The 27,603-nt window shown below is 50.5% G+C and overlaps 1 protein-coding gene across 17 annotated transcripts in view; it reads left to right on the top strand.

Annotated features, from left to right (window-relative positions):
- The window catches only part of TRAK1 (trafficking kinesin protein 1), a 118,060-nt gene extending 95,392 nt beyond the window's left edge, over window positions 1-22,668 (top strand). For 4 of the 17 annotated variants that reach the window (XM_045089021.1, XM_004754232.3, XM_004754236.3 and 1 more), the window contains 4 exons: window positions 827-1,143; window positions 7,557-7,907; window positions 16,904-17,006; window positions 19,890-22,668. In XM_045089021.1, the coding sequence (XP_044944956.1) occupies window positions 827-1,143; window positions 7,557-7,907; window positions 16,904-17,006; window positions 19,890-20,688 (1,570 nt within the window). In that variant the 3' untranslated portion in view covers window positions 20,689-22,668. Of the gene's footprint in view, window positions 1-826; window positions 1,144-7,556; window positions 10,405-14,235; window positions 16,651-16,903; window positions 17,007-17,759; window positions 17,851-19,889 lie in introns of those variants that run through there. The other 13 variants (XM_004754233.3, XM_045089020.1, XM_004754235.3 and 10 more) reach the window with 11 other exon arrangements.
- Window positions 22,669-27,603: the final 4,935 nt, after the last annotated feature.

The following is a 27,603-nucleotide window of genomic DNA, read 5'->3' as shown; positions in this document are numbered from 1 at the left end:
AACAGGAAGTCTGCCTTTATGTCAAATGCTGAAGGGGGGATAAATGATTATTTTCTGTTACTTCCCTTTCGGGCTCCAGAATAGACCTTTGTTTCAGGGACCTCTCTGTAGCTTGGATGTTTGGAAGGCTGAGGAGGACTCAGGCTCTGACTTGTGATCAGAATCCAGTTTGCTGCAAAGGGTGCACATCACAGCCCTGTCGCTAGGGTGGGGCCTCCTCAGTGGTGGGCAGCCCCTCTGTGTCCCCAAGCCCTGTAGACCCACAGCTGCGCGTGCGCGCATGCACACACACACACACACACACACACACACACACAGAGGCACGTCAGCTGTGTTGTACACCCTTTTTCTGTGACAGAGAGATTGGTTCTTCTGACCTCTTGGCTCCGAGGGGAACTGCTTGATAGAACAGCTCTTTAAGTTCAAGAACAAAGAGAAATACCCCTAGAACCTGTGACCCTTCTGGTAACTAGGACTTCGGTCTGAAGAAGTCGTCTTTCTGAGGGTTCACGAGGGAGATGTAGCTAGGGACGGAATTTTTTACATAGTCTGTGCGAATTTTCATTACACCTTAGTGCTCTCCCCCCACCGGGCAGAACACCCAACAGAGGGAACTAGGTTCCCCCCCGGCAGGCATTTCCGTCCCCAGCTTTGCCTAAATTTTTGCTCCTTGCCTTGTTGGCTTCCCTAGCAAAGAGCCTGCGGCCACCAGGAAACACGTGCACCTCTGGCCACCTAGCAGTAAGGACTGCCTCGAGCCGTGCACTCTACCCTGCATGGCGCCCGCTGCAGGGTGCGCCTCGCTCAGCCCCATCTCCCTCCACAGGAACGACGAGCGGAGCAAGAAGCCCGGGACGCCGGGCACTCCGGGCTCCCACGACCTGGAGACGGCGCTGCGGAGGCTGTCCCTCCGCCGGGAGAACTACCTCTCGGAGCGGAGGTTCTTCGAGGAGGAGCAGGAGCGGAAGCTCAGGGAGCTGGCGGAGAAGGGCGAGCTGCTCAGCGGCTCCCTCACGCCCACGGAGAGCATCATGTCCCTCGGCACCCACTCGCGCTTCTCCGAGTTCACCGGCTTCTCGGGCATGTCCTTCAGCAGCCGCTCCTACCTGCCCGAGAAACTCCAGATCGTGAAGCCGCTGGAAGGTGATCACCAGGGGCCTCGGCCCCTCTCCGCCCTCCTCAGCGACCGCCTCTGGTCCCTGCTCCACCACCAGCAAGCGGGCAGCCTCTGTCATGCCTACTCCTTTTTCTTCCGAGACAGCCTCCCCCGCTGCTGGTTTGAGTTCCTCTGACGGTGGTGCCCAGCCTGGGCCTCCGTCAGCCTGGGCCTCCGTCTCCCGGGGCAGGTGTGGGGGTGTGCACGCCGGCCCCAGGCCGACTCTGACCTCCTCCAGTTAGGCCAAAGGAAAGGAACGAAGCCTTCAGGCCAGTTTCCTAGTTCTCTTTGTTGTGCATCTGGAACCTTAGAAGTTAGCATCTTTTTGAGAGGCAGAGGCACTGCTGACATACTAGAAAGTTCATTAGGGGTCTGAGAAGTGCAGGGAATTCTTGCTGTCCCCTCTCAGAAATGCTGGTGTCAGGGAAAGGTTCAGAGCACATGCTAGAAGTTGTTTTTTCAGGAACCACCTGAAAGCGATCTGCAATTATGGGCTTTCATGTTTTGTTTCCATCTTCCAGTAAAGAGGGTGTGGCTTTCTTCCAGTGCTGTGGGTTCTGAGCAAGAGGCCTAGACCTCCACAGTCTGGGGGCCGGGAAGGGGGTGGTCAGGGAGGTGAGTGAGCTCTATACTGCCTCAAGCCTGCTTTTCCCAGGGGCAGTTTACTTTTTAGTAAATTGGGACACGAGATGGTTAAACTCCTGGAAAAAATTCACCTTTGTTCTTTGCTTTTCCTTCTAGGTGTTATAAAAATATCTTCCCCCTAACTACCCTCTTAACCCTGTCAGGAGCCACTGAGAATTTGTATTTTTCATTTTTGACTCCTTTAGTTTGGAAACCTCTGTGAGCGTGAGAAGGTACTTTAGAATTCTGTATTACATATCTGATGCAAAGTCAAGTCAGAATTTCTATAAGGCCGTATGTCCCATGTTAGACCTATATTTTTAAGGAGTCATTTTAGGCATATAATCGATAGTTACTCATTCCTGCAATTCCCTACCACAGATACACTGTTGATGTGTTAGAGCTTTGCTCTCTGCCTAAAAAGAGTAGGATTCTTTTTAGCCCGTAAGAACCTGTTGAGAATGTGTGGGGTAAAATGAGGGTGTGCTTGTTAAAGACCCAAGACATGTTGGGTCCTGTAGTCTCCCGAGCTAGGAAGAGGGTGGGCTGACATTCTTTCTTCAGAGTTATTTTTTAATTGTATAATTCAGACCCTTATTAGATTTCAGAAAAGGGATGGCTCGTTCTGTTTTTAATTGTTTATTCAGTTGTGAGCTTGGTGATTGTTTCCTGATCCATAATTATGTCTGTTTTTCTTTCAATAAAATCTTTCTTTTCTGCAATTTTACTTTCTGCCTTTCTTTTCTTTTTTTCTCCTTTGTCTCTTAAAGCTCATTGGAATTTATCATCTCTATTTCGTCTGGTTTCTGTATTTGACTTTATGTTTCATTAGATCATCTAAGAATATGTCTTTGGATTCATTTTCCAAGCATATTACAGGAAAAGATTTTTAAAAATTTATTTCAGCCAATTCATCTTTTTTTTCCCTTTTAATCTTGTGACTTAGCAGTATTTTTTGTGTTACTAGAAGAAGAGAAAATCCCTGGAGGTGTGCTAGATCAGTTTCATCTACAGTACCCTTCTCACCAGGAAGTTAAATCACTGCTGTTAAGAAGTCACTTTGTATCACTATGGACTGTAATGCCTCCTTATGTTAGAGATTCCTCTCCTCCGTTTTGTAGTTCTCAGACTTCTCAGCTATTTCACATACAACAAGTATTTTCTTTTTCCTTGCCTCCACAATTTTTTTTGTATTACCTTGTTTAATTTGATGAGATGGAGTGCTGACCCAGAAGTCTGCCTGGCACTGGGTTCAATGCAGCTCCAACTGTGGCAGAAGAGAAGTGACCCTTTTGAGCCCCGTTTCTCTGACTTGTGAAATAAGGTCTACATCTGCCACACAAAATTGTCAAGAGTAAATGTGATTATGCCTGGCACCCAAGAGGTGCTAATTAAAACTTAGGTTCCCCAAACTTGCCATGTCCCAGCAGTTCAGGTCTAAAGGGTGTTGAGAACCCAGACTAGCACTGTGCCAGGGCCATGTTTTCATACCACCCTTTCCTGTTGGCCCACTCAGAAGCCGATGATATCCTTGATCTTCAGTGGCACAGGTCAGTGTGCTGGGATGAGGTCCCTGGAGAGCATTGGCTGGGATTGTAGATAGCCAGTCTGGGTCTTCCCACTGTGTCTCCCTTCCCTATTTAAAGCATCTGGGTATCTGCTTGTTGGTGTCAGCTGAAGTAGTTGAGCTAGGTGTTTAAGGTCAGTACTCTTACCCCTTCCTCTTACCCTAGGAGTTTAAGCAGGTGAAGCACAGGCGAACTTCTCAGACTCCTTGACAAAGATCCGCATGGCAAAGATGACTCTGGCAGTATTTTTCCCCCTGTATTTGTTTGCTCTTTCTTTGTGGGATAATTAAAATCAAGAGGGTATTTCCCAGTAAATAAGTTCACATGTAATTAGTTGAAAGCATACACTTCTTAGCTGAGCTAGACATTGTCCAGCAGGTTAGGTCTAAACTTCCAAGCCCCGGGTACTCCTGTGACATAGATGGATTTGGTTTCCTTCTCCTTTGATCATATCACAGCTTTTAGTTAGAAGAGTGAGATGTAGAAGGAAAGCAAACAGGGAAAGGCACGGTGACCATGACTGTGTTCCCTGCCTGGCCACATCCTTATTTCACCCTTAGCTTCATCTTGGTGCCAGCCAGGAGCATGAAGCCTCCTCTTTCCTTGACCCCAGCCTCGTTCTCTTGTGGATGGGAGGGAGGGGCTGGTCATGGGAAGTATCTCACAGTGCGGTGATTCTCCTGCATTGTGCTTGACAAATAGAGGAAGCCAGGCTTGAGGGGGTTGGGAGGGTGGCAGTGGGAGTAGGAAAGAGGCAGCCAAGGCTCTGAATAAGGTGCCGTTTATCCTTAATTTTTAATCTATGCTCCATCTTGTACGTCAGGCAGTCATGGGATCGGTCAGATTCCTACGTGGCGGTGCAGGCAGTGGCAGCAGGAGGGAGTGAGGTGCGAGCTATTTTGCCTGGGTCCTGGACTCGAGAAACCCTCTTGGGGCCTTAGAACCAGTTGGGAATGGAAACGATATATGGGCCTCCCCAGCCTGATGTAACTCAGATAACAGGGCTGTGGGGGCTTTGGCCAATATTCACTTTTGTAGGAGAGAAGACACCTGTATGAGGATTGAAAAAGCCAGTCGGGTGTGTTACTGCCCGGATTTCTGAGACACACACCGGGGAGGCCCCCTCACTGCTGACCCGGAGAAGGACAGACACTGGAGCCACCATGGGTTTGAACCTGGATTAGCCACCTGCCAGTTATGCAGCCTCTGGCAAGTTGCTTGACCACCCTGAGCGCCATGTCCTTATCTGTAAAATGAGGACAACAGGGTTATGATGATTGAGTTCCTAAGAATAGGCTCTTGGAGGGGTGCCTGACACTGGGTTAATGCTCAGTAAAGGTTGGCTCTTCGTGAGTAAGGGGTGCCCAAGGCAGAGGGTAAGAATCCAAGTACCATGCATCTTCCAGCATAATCTCTCCATTGTGATCTCAACTCTCTTGGCTCTGCAGATAACCTCATGTACTTGTGTAGCATCTTGAACTCCAAACAGCAACGTTTCTCTAGCCCGTGCCAGGGGTGGGGAGAGATGAGGGCTGTCTGCTGAACAGAGGGAGGATGGAGGCCCGTGGGACTGGTGTCTGGGTTCAGACCTCGGGCCTCCCTGACTTCTTTCTTTCCCTGGGCACTGTAAACCTCTCAGTCCCCTTCAGAAGGGTGAGGACCTCTGGTTCTTCAGACATAGTTCCTCACTTCCCCGTGTCTGTCGTCTCTCCCTTTCCTCCCCTCCCAAAAGTAGAGGTGATCTGACCACACCATACTTAGTCATTTGCCATCATCCTCGTGAGACCAGCATGTATGTCCGAAGCTGGATGTCCCGGTGCCATGTTAAGACTTCTCCCCAGTGCAGTATTTTTGCCAGGAATGTGCCTAGTCATCTGATGACCACAGGAAAAGGGGCCTCATTATGGATCATGAATGGGGGTCTCCAGAAATCCCATCAGCTGTAGTGTGTGTGCCTCCTGGCCGGCCTTGGATGGCCACCTAGGATGTTTACTGCCCACCATGGATGCTTCTCAGTTGCTGTGGGTTCCCGGCCAGAGCACGGAGGTCCTTGCTTGTTTACAGACCTGTGAACATGGGCTGGGGGCCAGGCCTTGTGAACTTACTCAAGGGACCTGGACTTCAGGGCTGCCGCTGCTCAGAGACTTGGGAAAATTCTCTAACTTGAGTGACTCTCAGTTCCCTCATCGGGTGCTTCTGAGCTGGGAGTTGATGTAACACCAGCTGCTCAATCAGGGTAGCTTTAAAAGAAACACTGCTTTAAAAAAAAGAAAAAAAAAAGGAAAAAAAGCTGCTGAGGCCCCGGTGTCTTGAGCATGTCTGCCGAGCCCTGGCCGCTTGCACCTGAGCTCCTCCGGGTTCTCCCAAGATCCGACACCAGACAACCACAGCTCTAGATCTGGGTGTCTCCATCTCAGCCCTGCTGACATCCAGGGCCAGATCACTCGGGGGGTGGGGGGCTGCCCTGGGCATCGTGGGACCCAGCATCCCTGTCCCTGCCCCTTCCTGTTCGATGCCATTAGCGCTCCCTCCTTCCCCACAATGGTGACAGCTGGAAATGTCTCCGTTGGTTTACCGAATGTGTGGGACAAGATCATCCCCTAGTTGAGAACCACTGCTCTGATCTCAGCACGTCATGAGAGGACAGTATTTGTTGTGCTAACTACCATGTTTCTTCTGCGTGTGGGGTATTTGCTATTTATATGCGGTAGCGTCAGGTGAAGGTTGTACTTGTACCCACTTAAACCTGGGACAGACCTCCGAGGGGGTGTCTGGGGGTTCCCTAAACATATACGGGCAGCATGTGCAGCTTAAAGTGTGTGTGAACTTGCCCACTTACAAGATCCCTTCAAGACCCTTTGGCTGAGGCTGCTCCCCGGGAAGCTCCTTCCTGGCGGTGGGTTGGGGGCCGCATGCTCACTGGGCACACCAGAGGGTTGGGGGCTCCTGCGGAAGGGGTTGTCTGGATCTCGCTCACATTCCTGCACCGGCCCCCGACCCCAACACCTGCCATCGTTTCCTTCTGTCTTCTCTTGTCTCCTGAGCTGCCGGTTCCTGGTGCCCGACTTCCTGTCTGACATGCCAGGGGCAGCCTGCCCCACAGAGGACTCCCCTGGTAAACCAGCGGTGACTGGGAATCATTCATGTGGGAAGGCTCTTGCTTTCCCATGCCTGAGAACTCTCAAAGCTAGGCATTTGTGTGGCTGACTAATTTATCTGTAGAATGGAAACTGACACCTGACCTTAAGGGCCATCATCCCCGGGCCATGCCAGGTGTAAAAAGTGTCCCAAAGGAAAAAAGGGTTGCTCTGACAAATGGGCTGGGCAGAATCCCAGGATGCAGCAACATACTGAAGGTTCTAAGATGTTCCTTAGTAAATCTGCTTCTCGACCCAGGTTGTGAGGCGTACTGGTACTTGGAACGCTTCTCTCTCTGAGCCGCCATGACGCCCTTGAGGTGCTCAGGGACATGCTTCGGTGTTATTACAGACCTTGCACGATGTCATCTGAGTCCCGGGATTTGGTGTCACTGAGTAGATCTGCTCCTCTGCTTCAGACCTCTGTGTGGACTTCCATGCTTGTCTATCACACCTGGCTAGCCCCATTCCGTCTCCCCAACCTGCAGCTTCTTGGTTGCTGCCAGAAGACAAACCCTAATAAGTAAAAGAGACCATAGTCGTGTGGGTGACTCTCATTTCCTTTTGCTTGTGACTTGTGCATCCCAGGGTCAGTTCCAAATTGTCTTATGCTGCCTGGGCTTGTGTCTTCCCTGTCCCTGGCCATGGGTACTTGGCAGAGATTTGGTACCCAGACACTCCCTTTTTGTACTTGTCTCGCTTCTTTTTCCTCTGCTGGGGCTCCTACATTGATGAGGTGTTGGATCTGGGGATCGACCTCGCTTGACTAAAATAGTTAGTCCCCAGATATCCTTGCCACACCAGATGGTATTAGTTTCACTTTGTGAAAAAGATTCGCTTGGGATTCCTTGAATGGGTGTCCCTCCCAGGCTTGACGGGTTATCAGCCCCTGTGCCACGGTGGCCGGGGCCGCTCCGCCGGCATCCCAGCCAGAGTTCACCGGCCGGGCTCAGATCCTGCCAGGGGTCAGTTTCCACGCTCCGGGGGTGGTGCCGACCGTCCGCTCAGATGTCCATCCTAACCCTCTCTCCTCTCTGTTCCCCCTTCCCTCTCTGCCCTTTCTCCTGCAAGGCTCTGCCACCCTTCACCACTGGCAGCAGTTGGCCCAGCCCCACCTAGGGGGCATCCTGGACCCCCGGCCCGGTGTGGTCACCAAGGGCTTCCGGACACTGGACGTTGACCTGGATGAAGTGTACTGCCTTAACGACTTTGAGGAAGATGACACAGGTGACCACATTTCCCTCCCGGGCCTAGCTACCTCCACGCCAGTTCAGCACCCAGAGACCTCAGGTGAGGGGTCCCGAGCACGCGAGACTGTCTCAGGCAGCAGAAGTTTCCCACGCCGGCCTCGGGCTTTCCCAGAGGAGATGCAGGAGCCGCCAGCGGCCGAGCAGAAGGAGGAGGAGGAGGAGGAGGGGTCTGGTGAGGGCTCCCCGATAAGTCCTGTGAACCTGGCATCTTCACCGGAGGCCGAGTTCTGGGCCATTCCCACCTCTGTCCCAAGCACCATCCGTAGTGGCTCTCTGTCTGTAGCTTCCGCTCGTCTGTGTGGGTGATGGTCACAGCTTCCCATTGTGAGGTTCTGTTGTGTAACGCAGAGTCTGATGCCCCCGTGGCGTCCGATGTAACGAGTGGGTGTAGCTCCCTGCCCATCTGGGAGGTGCATGGCCTAGCAGGGCTCCTGACAGGGGAGCAGGAAAGGCTGCTAGAAAGAAGTGGATTGTTGGCCCCCCACCCCATCCTGCCTGTCAGCTCCCTGGCTTCTGCTGTGGGTCTCTCCCCGAATCTGGAGGGCAGGTTCCCAAGTCCCACGGTGATTTCCAAACTAAGCTGAGCAGAGTTGGGCATCTTAAGGGGAAATGAGTAGAGTGCCCGAGGAGAGAATCTGTTATCTATGAGGAGCATCAAAGTAGGAAGAAGCCCGGAAAGTGTTCTGGATTTTAGACAACACTGGGATAAATCAGCCTTTTCTTCCATTTCTAACTTCAATGAAGGTATATGCATTTTCTTTCCAGCTTATGCATGTGTTCAAAGGGGATTTTTTCCAAAGCATTTTAGCAATACTCCTTAATCCAACAAACCCAAGGAGAATGTCAGTAAGCTTTTCCAGAGAGAGGACCCCAGATGAACTTGGAGAAGAGTTCTAGCTGATCACCTGCGCCCTGCTACCCCATTAAAGATGGGATCATGAGTTTGCAGAATTATACCCTAGGTGACACTGAGATGAAATGGTTTGGGCTCAGGGCACCAGGACCACAGAGGTCATGCGGTTACCATTTGCCCCAGACCTCCTGGGTGTCCCCCCACCCCCACCCCGCCCCAGCCATAGTGCTGAGAAGACAAGGAAGCTCTCTTGTGGAATCAGGGCAGAGACTCAGAAAAAGATGAATTCGCCCAATGCTGTCATCCCAATGGCATCTTGGAGTCACTAGACTTGAGGAGAGGACATGCGTCTTGGTGATTCGTAACTTTGGTTCACAAAGGCTGCTCTCCTGCCGTGAAGGACAGGACAGGAGAGAGCTGAGGTGCGTGGTGGTGCCTCCCTGCTAAGGGACTTTATTTGGGGCCAACTTTTCTTTTTTCTTTGACATAAACTTTAGAGATATCACCAAGTAAAAAGGATTGGTTTATCAAGTAAGCTTATGGTTTATTGATTTATTTTTTACCAAATAAGTTACCAGATTGAGCTTGCTCGGGAATGAAAATGAGTTTTATTTAATATCTTCACATTTAAGGAAGGGGAACCAGCTGTGGTATCGTGACTTCCCTTTGTTCTCAGCACCACTGACCTTCTGGAAGGCAGACAGTGGTACGGGAAACACGGTGTCTGTGAGCATTGTGACTGAAAGGATAGGAATCATGTCAAGGGCAATGACCCCTCCCTGCAGTCCTGCAGGTGGACCAGAAGGTGAATGCTCTAGGCTTAAAGAAGCACCATTAGGTGTGTCTTTAAGAAGTTATTCAGAAAGAAGAAAACTTATCCTCAAGTCAGCTAAGAACTTCCCTCAGAAATTATAGGGAGAGACCAATTATGACATAAGTCCTGACCACTTTCCTTACATTAAACAAAGACACATTCATATTTATTGCTTCTTCCCTCCTTCCTCATACCTGCAGCAAATTCATCCCAGCAGCTTTGAGGAGAGACACACCAATCTAGAGTTGGAACTTAGCCCCAGGTTAGAAGTATGTGATCGGAAAGAATTCTGTAGATTACTGAAGGTAACTTAGGAAGAGCCTGATCATTTAGACAAGAGTTCTTTTGGGCTCGTTCTTGGTCAGACTTGTTAAAAGCTCAGCACAGAGGGGATCAGTGGTTTGGAACAGTGACATCGCTCTTTTCTTTCCCTGCTGGGAGTAAAAGGACCCTTCAGATTACTGGAAGGTAAGAAACATGTCACTCTAAATCGTAAACCACCCCTGTGTGACCCCTGAGTGGCACTATGTACATAATCCTGGAGGCTCAGGTAAATAGACAAGCTTCAGCAGGGAGGACTGGGCCATTGCCTGTCCTGGGATTTGTGTCCGGCTGGTTTAGTCCCTGCCTTGGTCTGCCTTTGATATGTTTAGGCTTTTCTGTTGCCAGACAGCACAGTCCCAGAAGCTGCCATCTGGGAATACTGTGTAGGGAGGAACTCTGAAGACAGAGGCTTAGCCTTTTTTCTTGCAGCTGATACTCTGGAAGGAAACTGGGGAGACTTACATATTAGGCACTTTTGTCTAGAACATACTAGCTCACAGAGAAAAAGCTCTGAGTTCCGGGAAAAAAAAAAAACAAAAAAACCCAACCCTACTAATATATTTTAATGTATTGTGTCATTATTGGCTGATTTCTATAATCCCATGTCTTAAAAAAGCACGATTTCTTTTTTTATATTTGTAAATAAATTAGATGATTAAAATGGATTATTTAAAACAATTTTTAGAATACAGTTTTACTTTTCAGTGATGTTTTGTGTATTAACTCACATAGAAAGTACAATTTATCAGCAATAGTCATTATCTCATACTGTCTGTGTTCTGAATTTTAGGTATTTATGTGGAGGGAAGAGCCAACATGTGGGAAAGGATTAAGATCAGAGTTTTGAAGTCTTACAGTTACATTGGTAGATGGTTGGTTGGACAATGTAGTTGAATTATTTTGGATGCCATCCAGGATCCTTCAAGGAAAGAAAGAAGTAGGATTAGCGCAACATAGAAGAAAGTGAAGGTCAGTTTATTTTTATAGTCCTACCCATGAAGGCCACTCATGTGGGGGAAAACCTGGAAGGAGGTTCGTAGCAATCACGACTGCCTGTCTGGCAGCAGCCCCACGGTAGAGCTGTGTCTTCATTGGGGCAAAAGTAAGTGTTGAAGGCAAAAATCACATTTGGTCAAACAGCCCTTGAAAAATCCCCTGAAGGTGCAGCATATGGACTTGCTCTCTCCCCTCCCCAACCCTGCCCCAAGCATAGCTGGCAAAGGCCAGGAATTAACTTCTGTAGCGACCTTGCTTGGTACATAGGTCCAGGTTCTGTTCAGGAGCAGCTACTGAGTGAGGCAAGAGAAGGAAGAGCTCATGGAGGAAGGGAGCCCCAGTGGGGCCAGCGGAGTATTTCTGCAGTGCCTGGGCCGGCCAGGAGCAGGTTGGCTCAGTCTCGCAGCCACGCCCTCTCCTTTCTGTCCCAAGACCCAAGCGGGGCGCGATGGGTCTGGAAGGCAATCTCCGATTCCCAGACCCTCAGGTGTGGGAAAGGTTCGCGTTTATCTCCACGGAGAGAGTGGACCGCACGTTCCCACCCTGATGGGAAGACGTTCCAACCAGCCCTCGTCCTGCAGCTGTGACAAGAGTTGCACAGGCAGATGGTCGGCTCACCCACCTGTGTTAGGCGATGCTAAGGAAGGCCCCGTGCTCTTGCCTTGGGATACCTATAAAACTAGTGCATGAAACAGGCCTACTGTTTCATGAAAACTAGTGCATGAAACAGGCGACCTGGAAGTGGAAAAATGAATGAAAAGAGGTCGTTGACTCCTTCCAGACCAACAGCTGGAGTCAACCCCGCTTACAATGTCCTGAACAAGCTTGCTCTTTGCGAGCGCTCTCTCGATGGCAGCATCATCTCTGAAGACCACAGGAGGGCGCTCCCGTGCTCCAGGAGCACTCCCATGGACCGCAGAGGACAGTGCGCAGGCGGACACTTCTCCGCGGAGGAGGGAGCGCTGCAGTGGGTGTCGGTGGCGGGATGAGCGGTCCAGCAGCACCGCCAAGAGGCGGGCGGGGGAAGCGCGCTCCTGAAGTGGCTTGGATGGGTCTCGAGCAGCGGTGGGTCTCCGGTGCAGCTTGGCCAGACCAGCTCCCACGCCGGTGGACGTCTGCCACAGGAGGGACAAGAGGACAGGGTGTAGGGTCCAGCTTTGTTGGCAGCCACAGGATCCAAAGAGACTTTTGCATTTTGTCCCTTTGACATTTTAACCACATTAAAAAAAAAAATCTTTCTTCAGAACATATTTCAGGGGCCACTTGTGGAGAATTTCTGCCCCTCTCTGCATGACACTGTTAGAGTGTTCATCTGTTAAATCACATACTTCTTAGATGAAACAGGGAGTAGACAGCTTGGCACAGTGGGCAAAATTGACTTTTAATTGTTTTAATTTTGTAGGAACAAAAAATAAGTTGTGTGGAAACCAGAAGAAGATCTTGTGTAGTTCACAAATCTGTGATAGAATCCTCCCAGGGCCTGCAGGCCCAGGTCTGCATCAGGGACTCGGGGGTCCCTGTTGAGCTGTAGGAGCAGACGAGAGCCATATTGAAGAAATGCTTAAGAGGCAGAGAATGAGAGTGAGCAGGTCCATGTTAAGCCTGGATCTAAGGGCTTAAGAAATGTTGCACTTCTGCAACATTATTTGGCTTAAAATCACTTTTATCTTTTTGTTTTTTTAAAGGGTGAAAACAACAGTATTGTATTTAGAAACTTTTGGCTTCCATCCCCCAGAGAAAAACTCTTATTAGAGACACATGAAGCCCAGACGCAATATTTTTTTTTCAGACACAATATTGATATTAATGATGAGGCACAGGGTACACAAAGGCATTATGAAGCTTTTCCCACATGCACTCATCATGGAACTCCCCTCCCCCACCGAAAATTTCATGGGCAGAGTATAAGGAAGTGACAGGAAAAGTCTTTAAAGCATTTTCCTGTATCCTTACATTTTAGTCTTTCAGGAAGAATTCAGAAGCCTTGCTTTTGCCTTTTTTAAAAAATGGGAAAGTAACTGACAGGCAAAGACACCCCCCCCGCCCCCAATATGCTTACTCTTTGAACAAAAAGTAACAAAGTTGTTAGAAGCTAGTCAAAAGGTCATGACAAAAAGACAAAAGGTATGGATGCTCTTAGTTCAAGTCACAATCTTAAACTGGATGGACAGTGGCTTCTGTTTTCAGTGGGTTTGGTTTGGCTTGGATAGAAAAGGCCAGCCTATGGGTGCCACTGTTGATGTGGTGGAAGCTTCTAGAACCTTAGGGGGCAGGGTGGGGGGGGGAGAGAGAAGATGCGTCCGTGTGTGTGCGCGCGCGCGCTAATGAGTTCATAGAAATTGCAAAGCAGATCTAAATCATGTGACCTCAGCTTCACCCTAGGTGTTTAAGTTAAGAAGAGGAAATTGTCAGGCATTTTGTTCATTTTACACAGGTTTGGCCACTTCCCATGAAAAAGGGGAAAGAGACTGTGGGAAACGTTCAGTGCATCACAAAGACAGTCCTCTTTTTCCAAGATTTAGAGAGGCGTTTGTAATTTTGACTTTCAAGAAGTTGTTTATGTTAGCAAAAAACATAGCCTGTGTGTGTGGTGTGGCCAGGTTTCTCCATCTTCAGAGAGCCCCTTTGAAGCAGCCTCGCATGGGTGTGTATTTTGCAACTCCGCTAGAAATCTCCAGGTGCAGACATACTCTTTGGCATCTGTGTGGGTCACATTAGGGCTCTTTCAAGGACTAGGTGCCATGCTGGCTTTTACTGGGGCGAGTTTCTGTTCTCCCTTTCCCTGTGGACGGGGGATGGAACGTGCCATTGGGATTGACTGCGATGGATGAGTTGGTGTATCTGAATCACATCATGTGGACGGGAGAGGCTGGTAGTTTCCGTCAGGCTTCAGGTCCTCACCAGAGCAACCCCACCTTGTCTGTGCTCCCTTTTCTCTCCTCACAATTAGAGCAGGGGGCCCTGCAGTCATCCAGATCTGCATAGCACACTTGCAGATAACCCCCAGTATAGTCTCAGGGCCATCCAGGGAGGCAGCCCCAGCTCTCTGGAGACTGTGGGCCCCTTCAGGGCACCTCCATGACTGGCTGCAGCAGCAGCATTCCAGGCACCCAGTTTCCAATCAGTACTGAGCACCCTGCGCCTGCCAGAGGAGCATAGCCCATCAGAACCATTTACCAAGTGCACCTGCCCCAGGCAGAACATGCACAGGGTCTGCTCAGAGAGCAAGCGAGCAGGGTGACCCTTGTCCTTCAAAAGCCTTCCTATGCCCTAGCCTGCAGCTAGCTGAAGGGGTGTGCCTGTGTGTGCTGTGTTCAGAAAAAAAACAAAAAACGACTGCATGCTAGGCACCTGTATGTAGTTCACCAACACAGAAGATCTTGAATAATCAAGGATTAACTAAATTTATAGGTTCTTGTCGATAGATTCGGATTTTGTACTAGTGTCAGAACCAGACAAAAATAATGTAGAATTAAAAAATAATATTAAAAAAAATTTTTTTTAAATATGTAGGATTAGGGGATGCTTGATGGAAGCTCTTTCCAGTGTGACTACTCTAACCCGTGTAATACTCTCTGCTCACAACACCACGGGGCCCTGTAGTCCAGACCAAGAAAAAAGGATGGAAGTAGGAAGCCGGAGCATTAAATCCAAGAAAGCCCATTCTTCGGAGGCCCCAAGTGAGCAGCAGGAGGTGAACACCCAGCATGTGAAGCAGGGCTTCGGTGCACTGTGGGGATGGGGCACTGGAGCAGGAAGCCCTCTCCCCGAGCCTCTTGTCTCTGCTGAGAAGGCATCTGCTGCGTCTTGCTTGGAGAAATCACTCTCTCCTGCAGGCAGGGTGTTACTAGTCAGCCTACAGCTGCTGGGTGGTGAGCACAAGGGGCCTCGGGCGACTCACTGTCTCTGTGTTGTGTCCCAAGGAAGGGAAACGCCGCAGCAGCCCAGCGGGCAGTGGTGACGTGCGGAGAGCTGGCGGGGCCAGGCGTCCCAGTGGTATTGCGGAGGGGCCGAACCTCTGGCTTGGGGCTCTTGATTCCTGTTGATCTTCCTCTCCATGGCTTCCGGGGAATGATGACTTCTGAATTTTAGCAGCCTTTTCCTATCCCCAAAACCCATTTGCGTCCGATGGGTTTTGCTTCTGCTGATGCAACTGTGTCCTGAAAATGTCCATCTTGCGCTACCTGTTGCAATCCAAGATCCCATGGGTGATGGGGTGGAGGAGGAGGGGGCCTTTGGTATTGGTTGGATATTCTGGCCACGTGTTTAAAGGGGGTACACTCCTACTTTTAAATCAGCCTTGCTTTTGACTTATTTGTAAGGTTCTCTCTTTCCACTGTTCTTAGTTACCTCTCTTTACTTCATTTTTCTTTCCTCCCTCCCTCCCAAATAACCCCTCGCTCTGGTTATTTGGGACGCTTCTCTCAGGCTTTTTGTTGCTTTTGTTGCTAGACCTTATTGCAGTCAGAGAATCGTGATTGTTCGGTTGCCTTTTCTTCATAGCTTATTCCATTTTTGTTTTGTTTGTAACAGTTTTCCAGGTGCCTGAGTTCCTAAGCCATCCCATTTATTGGTTGAGAAACAAAGATTCATAAAGCCTGTTCCCATGTGTTTTTTTTTCCCCCCTTCCTGCTCTGTCTGGCACTCTGTGTGGCTGCGAGTTTACTCTGGTGGCTGGGGTGCTGGCTGCCATGCAGGGACCACGGGCACCTGCCTGGACCCAGCAAGATGGGCTGGACTAGAACAATCAGGGCAAAGCAGCCTTACGCTGCACCTCTACTCACTGCCACCGTTTTTGTGCTCTGGCTTTGTCCTGCCTGCCTTCAGTTTGCCCGTCTCCAGCATTTTTTGTTTCATCTGGTTCTGGGTTTTTTTGTTTTTGTTTGTTTTTTAAAGACACAGTCGGCTGTGTGTGGATCTGTAGGTTTAGGGCAGCGATCTCTTCTGTTTTGTTTTCCATTTTCTTTTTGTCAAATCCAAGAGAAAAGTGGCCATAATGAGCTAGAAGATTCTCATTCACAGCTTCCTGAATCTTCAGAGAGCTCATGGCATCTGAGAACCAAATGCGTTTCCCCCCAAGAGGTCTCTGGGGGCTGAGCTGCTGCAGGGGAGGCGGGCTGGGCGGGCGGGGGTGTGTGTGTCCCAGTACCTGAGTGTGCATGCTATTCAGAGCAGCATCTCTCCTTTTCCCTTTTTTTCCCTTTTTTTTTTTTTTTTTTTTTTTTTTTTTTTTTTTTTTTTTTTTTGCATTTGAGTTATGAATGAGGGTGACCTCTACAATCATGATGTCTCCCGTAGACTGTCACTCATCACTTTACCATTCGCCAGCTTCCTGACGCACGGTCCTAACGCTTCTGTGATTTACTTTGCTCCAAATCCTAGTCTTCAGCTGCCTGAACAACAGTGCTTTAGAGCTTTAAAAGGAAATAACTTGAGGACAGCTGGTGTCTGTCTCATTTTCATTAGAAATCAGACATCCTGGAGAGGCTGGGATAGTGGCCTACAGGACAGGGGCTGCACGCACTAGAGTGCATCAGACCACACCTGATCCTAGGGCTGAAGACAGCCGCAGGCTTTGGCAGTCTTACCACCCTGTTGCTGAGGCAGCTGAGGCCCCATCTCCCCCCATCCCTGCCCACCACCAATACACAGTAGTGGAGCCAGCTTCCCTAAGCCCCTTTCTGTGTAATCTGGAAAGGGAGCCATGCGAGCCTTGCCCTGTTTCCAGGTGGCAAGGCCCTTCCCTGCCCCGCACCTCTCCCATCTCCTTGGCAGAACTTGGCACCTGTTTGCCAGTGAAAAGAAGTATGAAGCCCCACGAGAAGGAAGCTGATTCTGACCCCTGAGGAGGGAAACCAAATTACCCCCCACCCCACAAGCTCATTAGCTCCTCAAACTGGATCCACTACTGGCCAGAGAACACCGATGGGGAACCCTGTCTGGACTGGGTCGGAAGCAGGAACTGGTTGCGCTGCACACCAGTGCTCCAGGCTGGATTCTGGTTGCTGGATTCTGGATTCTGTGATCCAGAATGCTGGCATAACACCTTCCTTGCCCAGATCCAGTTCACAAGGTAGCTCATCGCTTCTTCCGCTGCTGCGAGCCATGCTGGAATTTGACTGTTCTCGTGGGTTTGTGTGGATTCAAGGAATATGTTCTGTTCCCTCCACGCCCCCCGTAGCTCACCATCCTGGGAAGTGCATGTCACAGACCAACTCCACCTTCACCTTCACCACCTGCCGCATCCTGCACCCCTCAGACGAGCTCACACGGGTCACGCCAAGGTAAGGGACCCTGGCCCCGGGGCGGGGGAAGGGTGTGGTGAGGTTGGGGCTCTTGACTCAAGACTCGAGGTCAAGGAAAGTCAAGTAGAGGCTCTGCTGGGGCATCCCGTAGTGTGTGCTGTCACCAGTGTGGGGTCCCATCTTTACTCTTAACTTGAGGCCTCTGTTAGATTCAGATCCCCCCCAGAGACAGACTTAGACCCACCTACAGTTGTTTTTTTCATGGGCCACAGACTCTTAGGGCTGGTCTTAACTGGCCAAAGCTATGCTACCAGAGGAGTAAGGCCCAGGTTGCTGGCATTTTGTCCCCAAGTTTGTTGGTGGAGCATGAAGGTCCTTCATGGAATGGAGTTACTGAGCCCGGTGGAAGCCCCCGTTGCCTCTGGACTAGACTGAGGGAGCCATGCACCGCAGCCTCGTGGTAATGACTGAAACAGTAAAACCCGAAGACTGCATACCTTGTACTCAGCTCGGGCCATTTCCTTCTGGTGCCTTAAAGAGGTGGTAGAGGTTGGCACCATCTGGCAAGAGGACCTGGATGGCATGGCGTGGTCCGCTTGGCTTCCAGGGAAAAGGCAAGCCCCTCCCCCCAACCCCCTGTCCCAGCCGGGCGTCTTCTGTGTGGTGCAGGCGAGGGAGATGCCTGGGTGCATGGCAGGTAACGCAGAGAGGGAGGGAGGCGAGCCGGGCCCGCTCGCTCCGAGGGAGCAGCTGCCCCAGGGAGCACCTTAAACTATGAATAATTCTCCGCAGGTCATGTGAGGAGGACGCCGAAGCGGCCCTGTGCCCCGTTGAGCTGAGAGGAGATGTAGGGCAGAGAGTGAGCCCACAGGCGAGGCAGGGGGTGAGCACACTGCCAGCGCTGCCTGCCTGGCAGGGCCTCCTGGAAGGAGCTGTGTGTGCACGTGTGGCCGCCACTAACCCAGGACTTAGGCGTGGCTGTGTCTCTGTGGTTGTGCCTGGCTAACGGGGCCTTGACAGTGGATACCCCTAACCGCTCCCCACCCCGATGCTCAGTTGAGCACAGTGCCAGCACTAATATGGGCCTAACCCGAGTTCTCAGCAGAAAGGGAATCCACATGTTAGCTTGTCCTCTCTGTCTCCCTTCCTGCCTCTGGAGAAGCCAGTATTCCAACCCCCCCAGGGCTCTGTGTTGGAAGAGCTCTGTGTTTTCACCGTGCACTAAAGCTTCTCCTGGGAAAGATCGGTGCCCGGTGCTCTCCTGCCTGAAGCTGTAGGACTCCACCCAGCACACCTGTCCCCATCTCTTGTCAGGGATGGGAAAGGCCTGGGCAGTCAGTAGCAAGTAGCATCAGTAGCTTTTTGCCTGAGTTTGAAAGAGCTTGACCCCAAATCACAGATCTCCCCAGAATGGCCCCGTCAACAAGATTTTGAGTCCAGAGTGTTTGGCCTTACTGCTTGTAGACTGGTTTTGTTAGATCCCACCTGTGCCATTTGAGGAATCCACCTTTTAACCTTAGGACTCTGCTGTGGCTTCTAATCTCGTGTTTCTCTGAGTGCTCCTGACCCTCTGGCATCCCCACTCCTGAGCTTGTGTGAGGTGGGTCTATTCTGGGCTTCTCGCCCTGTGCTGACCAGCCAGCGGCAAGCAGCCAAAAGGATGCCTTAGCTCGAACTTGGCTTATGAACCTTCCCTCGCACAGAAGGAGGCCCCTTCCTGCCCATTCCCCTGGCTCGTGGCTTGCCCAAGGTATCTGGCCCTCCCCTCACCAGCCTGGGGACAGACAGTCCCCCAGCTCCTGGGGCTCACCCGACTGGCTGCTCCAGGGGGCACCTGCAGCCCCTGCCATGTCTTTGGGTGGGTAGCAGGACAGGGCTCACAACACTGTAAGGAGAGGGGTGTGCTGCTTTGCCCTTGCTGGTTCATCCAGCAACTGTGAATGGCCTCTGTGCCTAAGTGGCCTCCCAGCCCCATCCCTGTACCAGCTGTGAAAAGAGGGCCTTTCCTCTATTTTAAGCAGACAGCAGTGCCTTTCCCCCTACAGCGCTGTTACACTGTTCTTTCCTAACTCCTGTTACTGCGGGACCCCAGCTTCTGGAACATCCTGGGTCCTCAGCCATCATAGCAGGGGTGGATGAAGAAATCTTTGGAAAGAAGGCTTTCCTTTGACGCAGGCTTCATGTATGCCATGAGCCTTTTCTAGATCGTTCCACAGATGTAGGCCCGATGTTATCTGACATGGCTGCTGCTGACCCCACATCTCCACCCCCTGAGGCAAATTCAGCAACCACGGGAGGAGGACAAAGGGGTAGTGTGGCACACAGGGAAGAGCCTACAGTGGGCTCAGGAGGCAGGGGTCTGCTGCTGATGTGATGCACACCCTCAGCCTCCATCTCCCCATCACTCAGGGGCCCTCCACCTGGGTGTCCCACCTGCTGGGGCCATTCGTAAGATGAGCTTTCAGAGCCCTGGTTAACTTCTGGCTTCAGGGAAGTAGTCGTTAGGAAGGAATGCTGAAATTTGATTATATTTGGTAGGGAAAGGAAGCCTCTCTGCTGAGGGGCTCTCCCCACCCTCATCCTTGAGGCCTGAGCCCTCAGACTTGGGCTCAAATCCTGGGTCTTCCACTTAATAGATGAGTTGACATTGACTAGTCCCCTAACCTCTGAGTCCGACTTTCCTCACCTGCAAAGGGGACAGTTAGCCCCCCTTCTGGGGCTGAGACAAGGGAATCATTTCCATGGCCCCTGCGAGGGAACCCAGAGCCCTCTTGGGTAGGAGGGAGGAACAGACAGGGAAAGAGGTATCTGGGGAGCCTGGGTTGAGGGACTCCTCCCTGTGCCCCTGCAGGAGACTGGCTACAAGCTGTTCTCAGGGGCTTATGGGCATTTTCTGATGAATGACCTTTTGTCTTTTATCAGCCTTAACTCGGCTCCAACTCCAGCTTGTGGCAGCACCAGCCACTTGAAGTCCACACCGGTGGCCACCCCCTGCACACCACGGAGACTGAGCCTGGCCGAGTCCTTCACTAACATCCGTGAGTCCACGACCACCATGAGCACGTCTCTGGGGCTGGTGTGGCTGCTGAAGGAGCGGGGCATTTCCGCGGCCGTGTATGATCCTCAGAGCTGGGACAGGGCCGGCCGGGGTTCCCTCCTGCACTCCTACACCCCCAGGATGGCCGTGATCCCCTCCACCCCACCCAACTCGCCTATGCAGACGCCCACGTCTTCCCCGCCCTCCTTTGAGTTCAAGTGCACGAGCCCTCCCTATGACAACTTCCTGGCCTCCAAGCCGGCCAGCTCCATCCTGCGGGAAGTGAGGGAAAAGAAGAACGTCCGGAGCAGCGAGAGCCAGACAGATGTGTCTGTCTCCAACCTCAACCTCGTGGACAAAGTCAGGAGGTTTGGCGTGGCCAAAGTGGTGAACTCAGGGCGAGCCCACGTCCCCACCTTGACTGAGGATCAGGGACCTCTTCTCTGTGGGCCTCCGGGCCCCGCCCAGGCCCTCATCCCCGGAGGCCTGGTCCCTGAGGGTCTGCCCCTCGGATGCCCCACCGTCACCAGTGCCATGGGTGGGTTGCAGCTCAACAGCGGCATCCGGAGGAACCGCAGCTTCCCCACCATGGTGGGGTCCAGCATGCAGATGAAAGCCCCTGTGACTCTCACTTCGGGCATCTTGATGGGTGCTAAGCTCCCTAAACAAACTAGCTTACGGTGAGGAGGGGAGGGGGGGTCCTTCCCCTGGAGGAGACCAGGCTTGCTCCTGCCTCCCTCTCCTCCCCCACTCTGCACTGCGCGCTCTCCCTCTTTCCTCCTCCATCCCTCCCCTCTGAGCAGACAAATCAACCTCGTGCCTATTGGGGGAATGAGTGGAGACTTTGTAAAGTGTGTACATAGGACTTGCAGACCTTGTGTCCACCTGCCCTTTCTCTCGATCCCACGGGAGGGGTCCCCAGCACCATCCCTGCTCTCACTGGGACTTCACCTGTGCTAGCCCGAGGCAAAGGGCTGCCAGGTGTCCAGTTCTCCTCTCCTTCGAGAAGCACTGAAACTCCCAAGTGCGTTCTTATCCCATGGATAGGAAACCCGTGAATCTGTGGCCGGCTCCCAGTGCCACACATTACGAGCTGGTACGCGGCCCGTGTTGCTGGGCGCCTCGCCTCCCACACCCTGGGGGAGCCGCCGAGCCTCCGTCTGCGGCCACATGCAGCTGATGTAGCTTCCGAGATGGCAGGGCTGTACTTCCTCTTCCGGGTGGCCCGGCTTCCTCAAGACCTTCACTCCGCTTCAGTGGAGAGTCGCTTCTTTTTTGAGGTGTGACTTTTTCTTTCCATGCCTTCAACCTGAGTCATCCTTCGATGTCCTGTCCTTGGTCCTCCGGCCAGACGTCAGACCTGAAAGAATGTATTGACACTCCCGCTGTGTTCTGTGTGAGGTCTTATTTTTTCCATTTTTTTATATGCAGGGAAATAATGGTACTAGATGGAAAGTCGCAGTCTCTGTTCTCTCTGTGGCTCTGGGACACGGAAATCCATTTCACACACACCCAGTCGCTCGTGAGATAGCAGTGGAGTTTGGGGACCCAGGATCACAACCAGATTAAGACCAGACCCAAGACAAATTTCACAATAGGGTGAAAAGGAAAGGGGGCAGGGGAAAAGGGCGTGGATGGAAGGCGTCCACGGGAAAAGTAAAAAGAACTACCCCCAAAGGTAATACAAAACTGGTTCGCAAGGGCAGTGAGGCAGTTCTCGCTGTGACGTTGGAGGCTGGCCCACGTGCTCCCATGTACGTGGTTTTTACGCGCACAGCTAATGCCCACACACCTTGCCCTCGTGTTTCAGGACAGAGCGGTCACAACACGATCTTTTCTCCTGCCACCTGCCCCACCAAAGCCTTGGTCTCTGTGTGCCACTATTTATCCCTAGGAACAGATAGAGGTGCTCGTGGGAAGGACCAGAAATGAACAGAGGGGAGCTTGATCCTGTTGCCGTCACTGACCAAGTTCTGAACTTTTATTTATTATGTGTGTGTGCTGTCCTCTCCAGTTCTGGTCACAGTGTGTCTGTGGCTTTCCACTCCGAGCAGGTAACTTATTTATTCTCACCTGAGGGCTGTACTGCCCAGCACAGTGCTCCCTGGTCCTTTGTTCCAGGCATTTGTGGAAGGGTGACATCATATGCAGATGAAATTGTCATGTTGCCATCCCCTGTTCCCCGAGCCCCTCCCACCCTGGCAAAAATGTGTCCAGTTGAGTGTAAACACGCCCACTGAAGACTTTGAGAACATCTCAAAGGAGCAAGCTCCAGTCCCGCCCTTCTAGATTACTTATTCTCAGAAGTCGAGGCGGGGGCTGGTTCATTATTTTCAGCTCCCCTCGTGGTTGTATGCGTGCACTCACTGCAAGGAAATTCTTTGTATTGGAATGTATTTTAAAGCAGTAGGTAGAATAACAAAGGAATATGAAAACCATGAACTGAACGGACCACTTCATGTATTCAGAGAGGAGCCACCCATCACCACAAAGGAAATACCAGTGTAAAAATCAGCAGTTCGGAGGTTGCAGTATTTAGTATAGTTAATGATCAACCTTGTGCAACCACCACCAACAGAGTGTGTTGTCATGCATCAAAAAAAAAAAAACAACAAATTTTATTCTCTAATATCAATAAAAGAAGTTCAAGTGATGGAAACCACACTGGGATTCTGACTTGTGTTTCATTTTTGTCTTTTCCATTTATGTGAGACGTAAAGCTATTTAGCTCTTCCAGAAGATTAAATGGAAGCCATCTACATTCCATGCTGTTCCGACCACCCCTTTCCACACGGTGCCGTCCCTTAGACACCTATCTAGCTGGAACCCAAAGATCTTCCCTACCTTTCAGGGCTGCACACTGTTCCACTATGCACACGTACCCATGGTGGATACGGTCACACTCCCGGGCCCCAGTACCCTATGGCGACACACGGAGTTCCTTTTGGCCTTTTCTATCACAGCACTGCAATGAAAAAAAAAAAAATTGCATGTATGTAATCTTCCGTATATGTGAGCACATCTGTTTGATAAATTCCTAGATGGATTTTACCAAATTGCCCTCCACAGAGTTGTGTTAAAAAACTTCTGCAGGGGCAGAAGGCGCCTGGGTGGTACAGTCAGGTAAGCATCTGACTCTTGATTTCAGCTCAGGTTGTGACCTCAGGGTCATAGGATTGAGCCCCACATTGGGCTCCATGGTCACTGCAGAGTCTGCTTAGGATTCTCTCTCCCTCTCTCTCTGCCCCTCCCTGCTCCTTTGAAATAAAAAGCTTTAATTTTTTTTTTCTTTTTTAAACCAAGGGCAGTGGAGGGTCATGAGAGAATTGAGAGAAAAAGGATCAAACTTACTCTGCTACCTCTGTCTATGGACAAAGGAGGTGCTGCCATTCGGTCCTGGTGTGACCTTGGGGGAGCCACATATTGTCTTTGGGGCCTCTTTTCTTAACCTGCAAGATTTGAACAGTAAAATACTTAGGGGTTAATCCGTTGAGTCAGCTTGCCTTGACTCTTCTACTGTGTGCCGGGCACTGTTCTAGGTTGTGGGGATCGGAGTCACTTCTACTCTTATGGAGTGTACAGTCTGTTAGTGGGAGAAAGAGGGTACCAAACATGGCTTAAGGAGGGCTGTGCAGAGAATTCTAGTGGGGTGTTGTGAGGGAGTGGGTGGCAGTCAGGGAAGGCCTTTCTGGGGGGGTGGCACTTGAGTCAACCATGTGAGATCTGGCACAAGACCACACGGGCAGAGAGCAGCCAGTGCAAAGGCCAGAAATGCATTTGGTGTGTTTGAGGAGCAGAAAGAAGACCCACCTGCTGGCAGAGAAGGGGAACGTGGTGGTGACCAGGAAGCCAGGATGCTCACTGAGGGGTCCCTCTGATCCCCATGCTTCCCAGCCACTCTTCAGGGAACAAGGCACATGATTAGTTCTGGCCTGGAGGCTATGAGCAGAGAGAGATCCGTGCCCGACTCCTCACGCCCCTCCCTTCCCCTGAAGGGCAGTGGAAAGGGAGGGGACAGGTTGGTGTGGCCTCCTTCACCCTGAGTTGCCCAGGACCACATGGGCCAGACTCTGTGCCAACCTGCACATTGCACGTGATCCGAAGGAGAAACAAACTTGTTAGGCCAGTGAGATGCTTGGGCCGTGCATCAGAATCCAGTGTAGGGCCCACGCATCTTCTGCATTTTCCCTGGACCTCCTGGGGACTCTGGGGCTAAAGTTTGAGAACCACTGTGCTGGGTCAGGCAGTGCTGGGGGTGCGATTCTTGCTATGTGAGGGAGGGTTTTCCTTCCACAGTCTCTCCCGGCCCTGGGGTGGGGGTGGGGGGCTTGAGAAGGCCATACACCTGTGGCCCATCTTGCAGGGAAAGGCAGAGTGAGGGGTTTATCTGCCCAACTCGGGCAGGGAAGGCTTTAAGACAAGGTGACTCTGGATCTGAGCTTCAAAGATGGGCAGGATATGCCATGTGCAGGGGTGGGGAGGGAAGGATGGCATTTCAAGCAGAGAGTAAAGATGTAGAGGAGGAATGGGAAAAGGATCCAAGCATAATGCCTTCTTCTAGGCCCTTCTTACAGTAGCATGGTAACTGATAGAAAAGGGGCAATAGGGTTAGGAAAACCACCATTTTGCAACCATAAGGCTAACTCATCTTGACAGCAATGGATGCCAGAACCACTGAGTTGGGTGAGAGTGTGTTAGGTAGCATGCTAGTTACACACATTTCCTCCGATAGAATGTTTACTATTTTGTAGAGGGTGTAAATACCTTTGCAGTGGAGAAACCAGTCATGGTCATGCACCACTTCTAGCAAGCCATTAAACTTAACATGACCCAAATGAGACAAACTGGCCTCAGTGCCTCCTGATGTGATGTACTGGGAAGGACACATCCCTTCTGTGCTACTCTGCCAAAATTGTAAAACCTGAGTCATGAGGCTGAGAAACTGACTAGCCCCAATGGAGGACATTCTATAAAACAAGGTACCTGTTCCCTTGAAAAATGTCGATGTCATGAAAGAAAGACCCAGGACCTACAGCCGAATGAAGGAGAAGAAAGAGACAACTAAGGGAATTCATGGTTCTGAAATAAAAAACATGTTTTAAAAGAAGCTGGGATGATCAGAGAAATATGAATATTGAACACATTTAAAAATGCTGTATCCATGTTAAATTTCATCGAATTCAGTTGTACAGTCACTATGTAAAACCTTGTCCTATTTCTTAAAGGAGATACTAACTAAAGAATTAAGATAGAGGGGCTTGAAGTCTGCAAGTCATTTTCGGAGGTTTTCGGCTGGCTCAGTTGGTAGAACATGCAACTCTTGATCTCAGGGTTGTGTGTTTGAGCCCCAGGTTGGGTGTAGAGATTAACTTAAAAAAAGCATTTGGGGCGACTGGTTGGCTCAGTTAGTTAAATGTCTGACTCTTGGTTTTAGCTCAGGTCATGATCTCCGGACTGAGATCAAGCCCCGCATCAGGCCTTCAGATTCTCTCTCCATCTCTTTCCCTTCTTCTCCCTGCTTACTCTCTCTCTCAAAATAAACATCTTTTTTTTTTTTTTAAAGAAAAAGAACCCCTAAAAGTTGGAAGGCACCCTAATACCATAGGTCTTATAAACTATAAGAATAAATGTATTCTTCTGCCTTGTGGCTGTGGCATGTGGCAGGAAGATGCTTGGGATGACTTGTTTTTTCCTCCCTGTTCTGTGTTTAATTTCTTCACATACATCCTGAATCCTACCCCCAGCCCAGGAGACTCAACCAGAAGGCACCAGGGCCCAAGGGGAAGTTCTCAAAGAGGCAGTTGAATGGGCCCAGAAAACAAAGATGTCTAATTCTTGGTATTTTTAATTATGAATACAGGAAAAGCTGAGTAAATGTTTTGATTAAGGTCAAAAGATTCAAGGAGCACCTGGGTGACTTAGTTGGTTAAGTATCCGCCTTAGCCTCAGGTCATGATCTCGGGGTCCTGGGATCAAGCCTTGTGTTGGGCTCACTGCTTAGCAGAGAGTCTGCTTCTCTCTCACACTCTACCTCTCCCCACCGTTTGTGCTCTCTCTCTCTCAAATAAATAAACATCTTTTTTAAAAAAAGATGAAAGATTTGAGATGAAACCCACTAAGCCAATTTCTCTTTTTACTCTTTTTACTACTACTGCTACTGCAATGGCCCAGCAGATTCTCCAAGCTGGTACATGAAGGAGAATGTTAGACGGGGCTCTGACCCACAGCTGACATGGGGGCCCTTCACCTTCCCTGACCCTGGGCCAACTCAAGGGTCTTGGGAGAAGCCCCAGAGGAGTCTGAAGATCCAAGTACAGATGAGCTAGTTTCATAGTGGGGACCAAGAAAAGGAAGATATTCTAGAATACCACTCTGCCTCATTCAGGCAATGACCACACAAAAGTAGAAGTGGCCAGTGGATCTCCACAGAGAGATCCCCAGGGGATCACCAAGTATCTGGTACCAGACAGATGTAGGACTCACTTCTAAACATGGCCTGGGAGCAGAGAGGCAGGTATGCCCAAGGGGCCCTTTCCAACACAGGGACACGTGCCTCCCTCCAAGCTCATAGAAGTGCTGTCACCCAGAACTTAGATGCATCTGGGGAGGTGGAAATTTATTCTGATGACTTAAATGGATTGGAAATTTAAAGATTTTATTTATTTATTTACTTCACAGACAAAGATCACAAGTAGGCAGAGAAGCAGGCAGAGTGAGGAGGAAGCAGGCTCCTTGCCGAGCAGATAGCCTGATGTGGGGCTCGATCCCAGGACCCTGTATCATGACTTGAGCTGAAGGCAGAGGCTTTAATCCACTAAGCCACCCAGGGACCCCGGATTAGAAATTTTAAAAATTAATTTTTTGCTCATGTGGGCTCCTGGTGGGAGAACTATCCTGGAAGGATTTATTTTCTGCATCCAGTAGAGGGCACTTTAAGATAGCAGAAGACCTGAAAGAACTTACTGGGATAATCCAATCCTGAATTCATGTGGGTTTTGCTTTTGCCTGGAAAGCAATTCAGGGATGGCAACTGGGATGAACAGAGACATTGAAGGAAGGTAATCTCAGTTGACCAAGTCAACTGGAAGGAGGCATTCCAGGCCAAGGGATCGGCTTATGCACAGTCTTGGACTATCACTAAAGAAATTTAGCATAAAATGGGGAGGAAACCACTTCCTCTGTCCTGCCATACTCAGGAGACAAAAGAAAGCAAAATATAGTTTACAAACCATTCTGTACTAGAAGGGTGTTTCTACCTCTGGAAATTAACCCACTCCCTTTTAATGCACATCCCTTTTAAACAATTTTTTCCTTGCTTTTTCCAAAGACATTTGAGAGTGGGCTGTAGATATCCTGCCTCTTTACTCTTTAATACATTAGCCCAAGTCTACTGAGCGTGACAGAGCCACAGCGCACTGACTGAACCCAGGGTTGGAGGAAGTGGCTGTTCCTTGGTGCTTGGACATTCATCATGTCCAATACCCAAGGTGCAGTCTGGATTCTGATTTCAAGTCCCAAAGAACTTAGGACCAGAGAGGGAAAGTGGGCCCTTTAGCTTAGACCCATAGCATGGAGGCTCAGCAGTGCACATGAGTCGAC

The sequence above is a fragment of the Mustela putorius genome, unplaced genomic scaffold (genome assembly GCF_011764305.1).
Source record: "Mustela putorius furo isolate JIRA1106 unplaced genomic scaffold, ASM1176430v1.1 tig00003834_pilon_pilon_pilon, whole genome shotgun sequence".
Lineage (NCBI taxonomy): Eukaryota > Metazoa > Chordata > Mammalia > Carnivora > Mustelidae > Mustela > Mustela putorius.
Note: the sequence above shows the minus strand (reverse complement) of the source record. Positions and strands in the feature narration are given on the sequence as shown.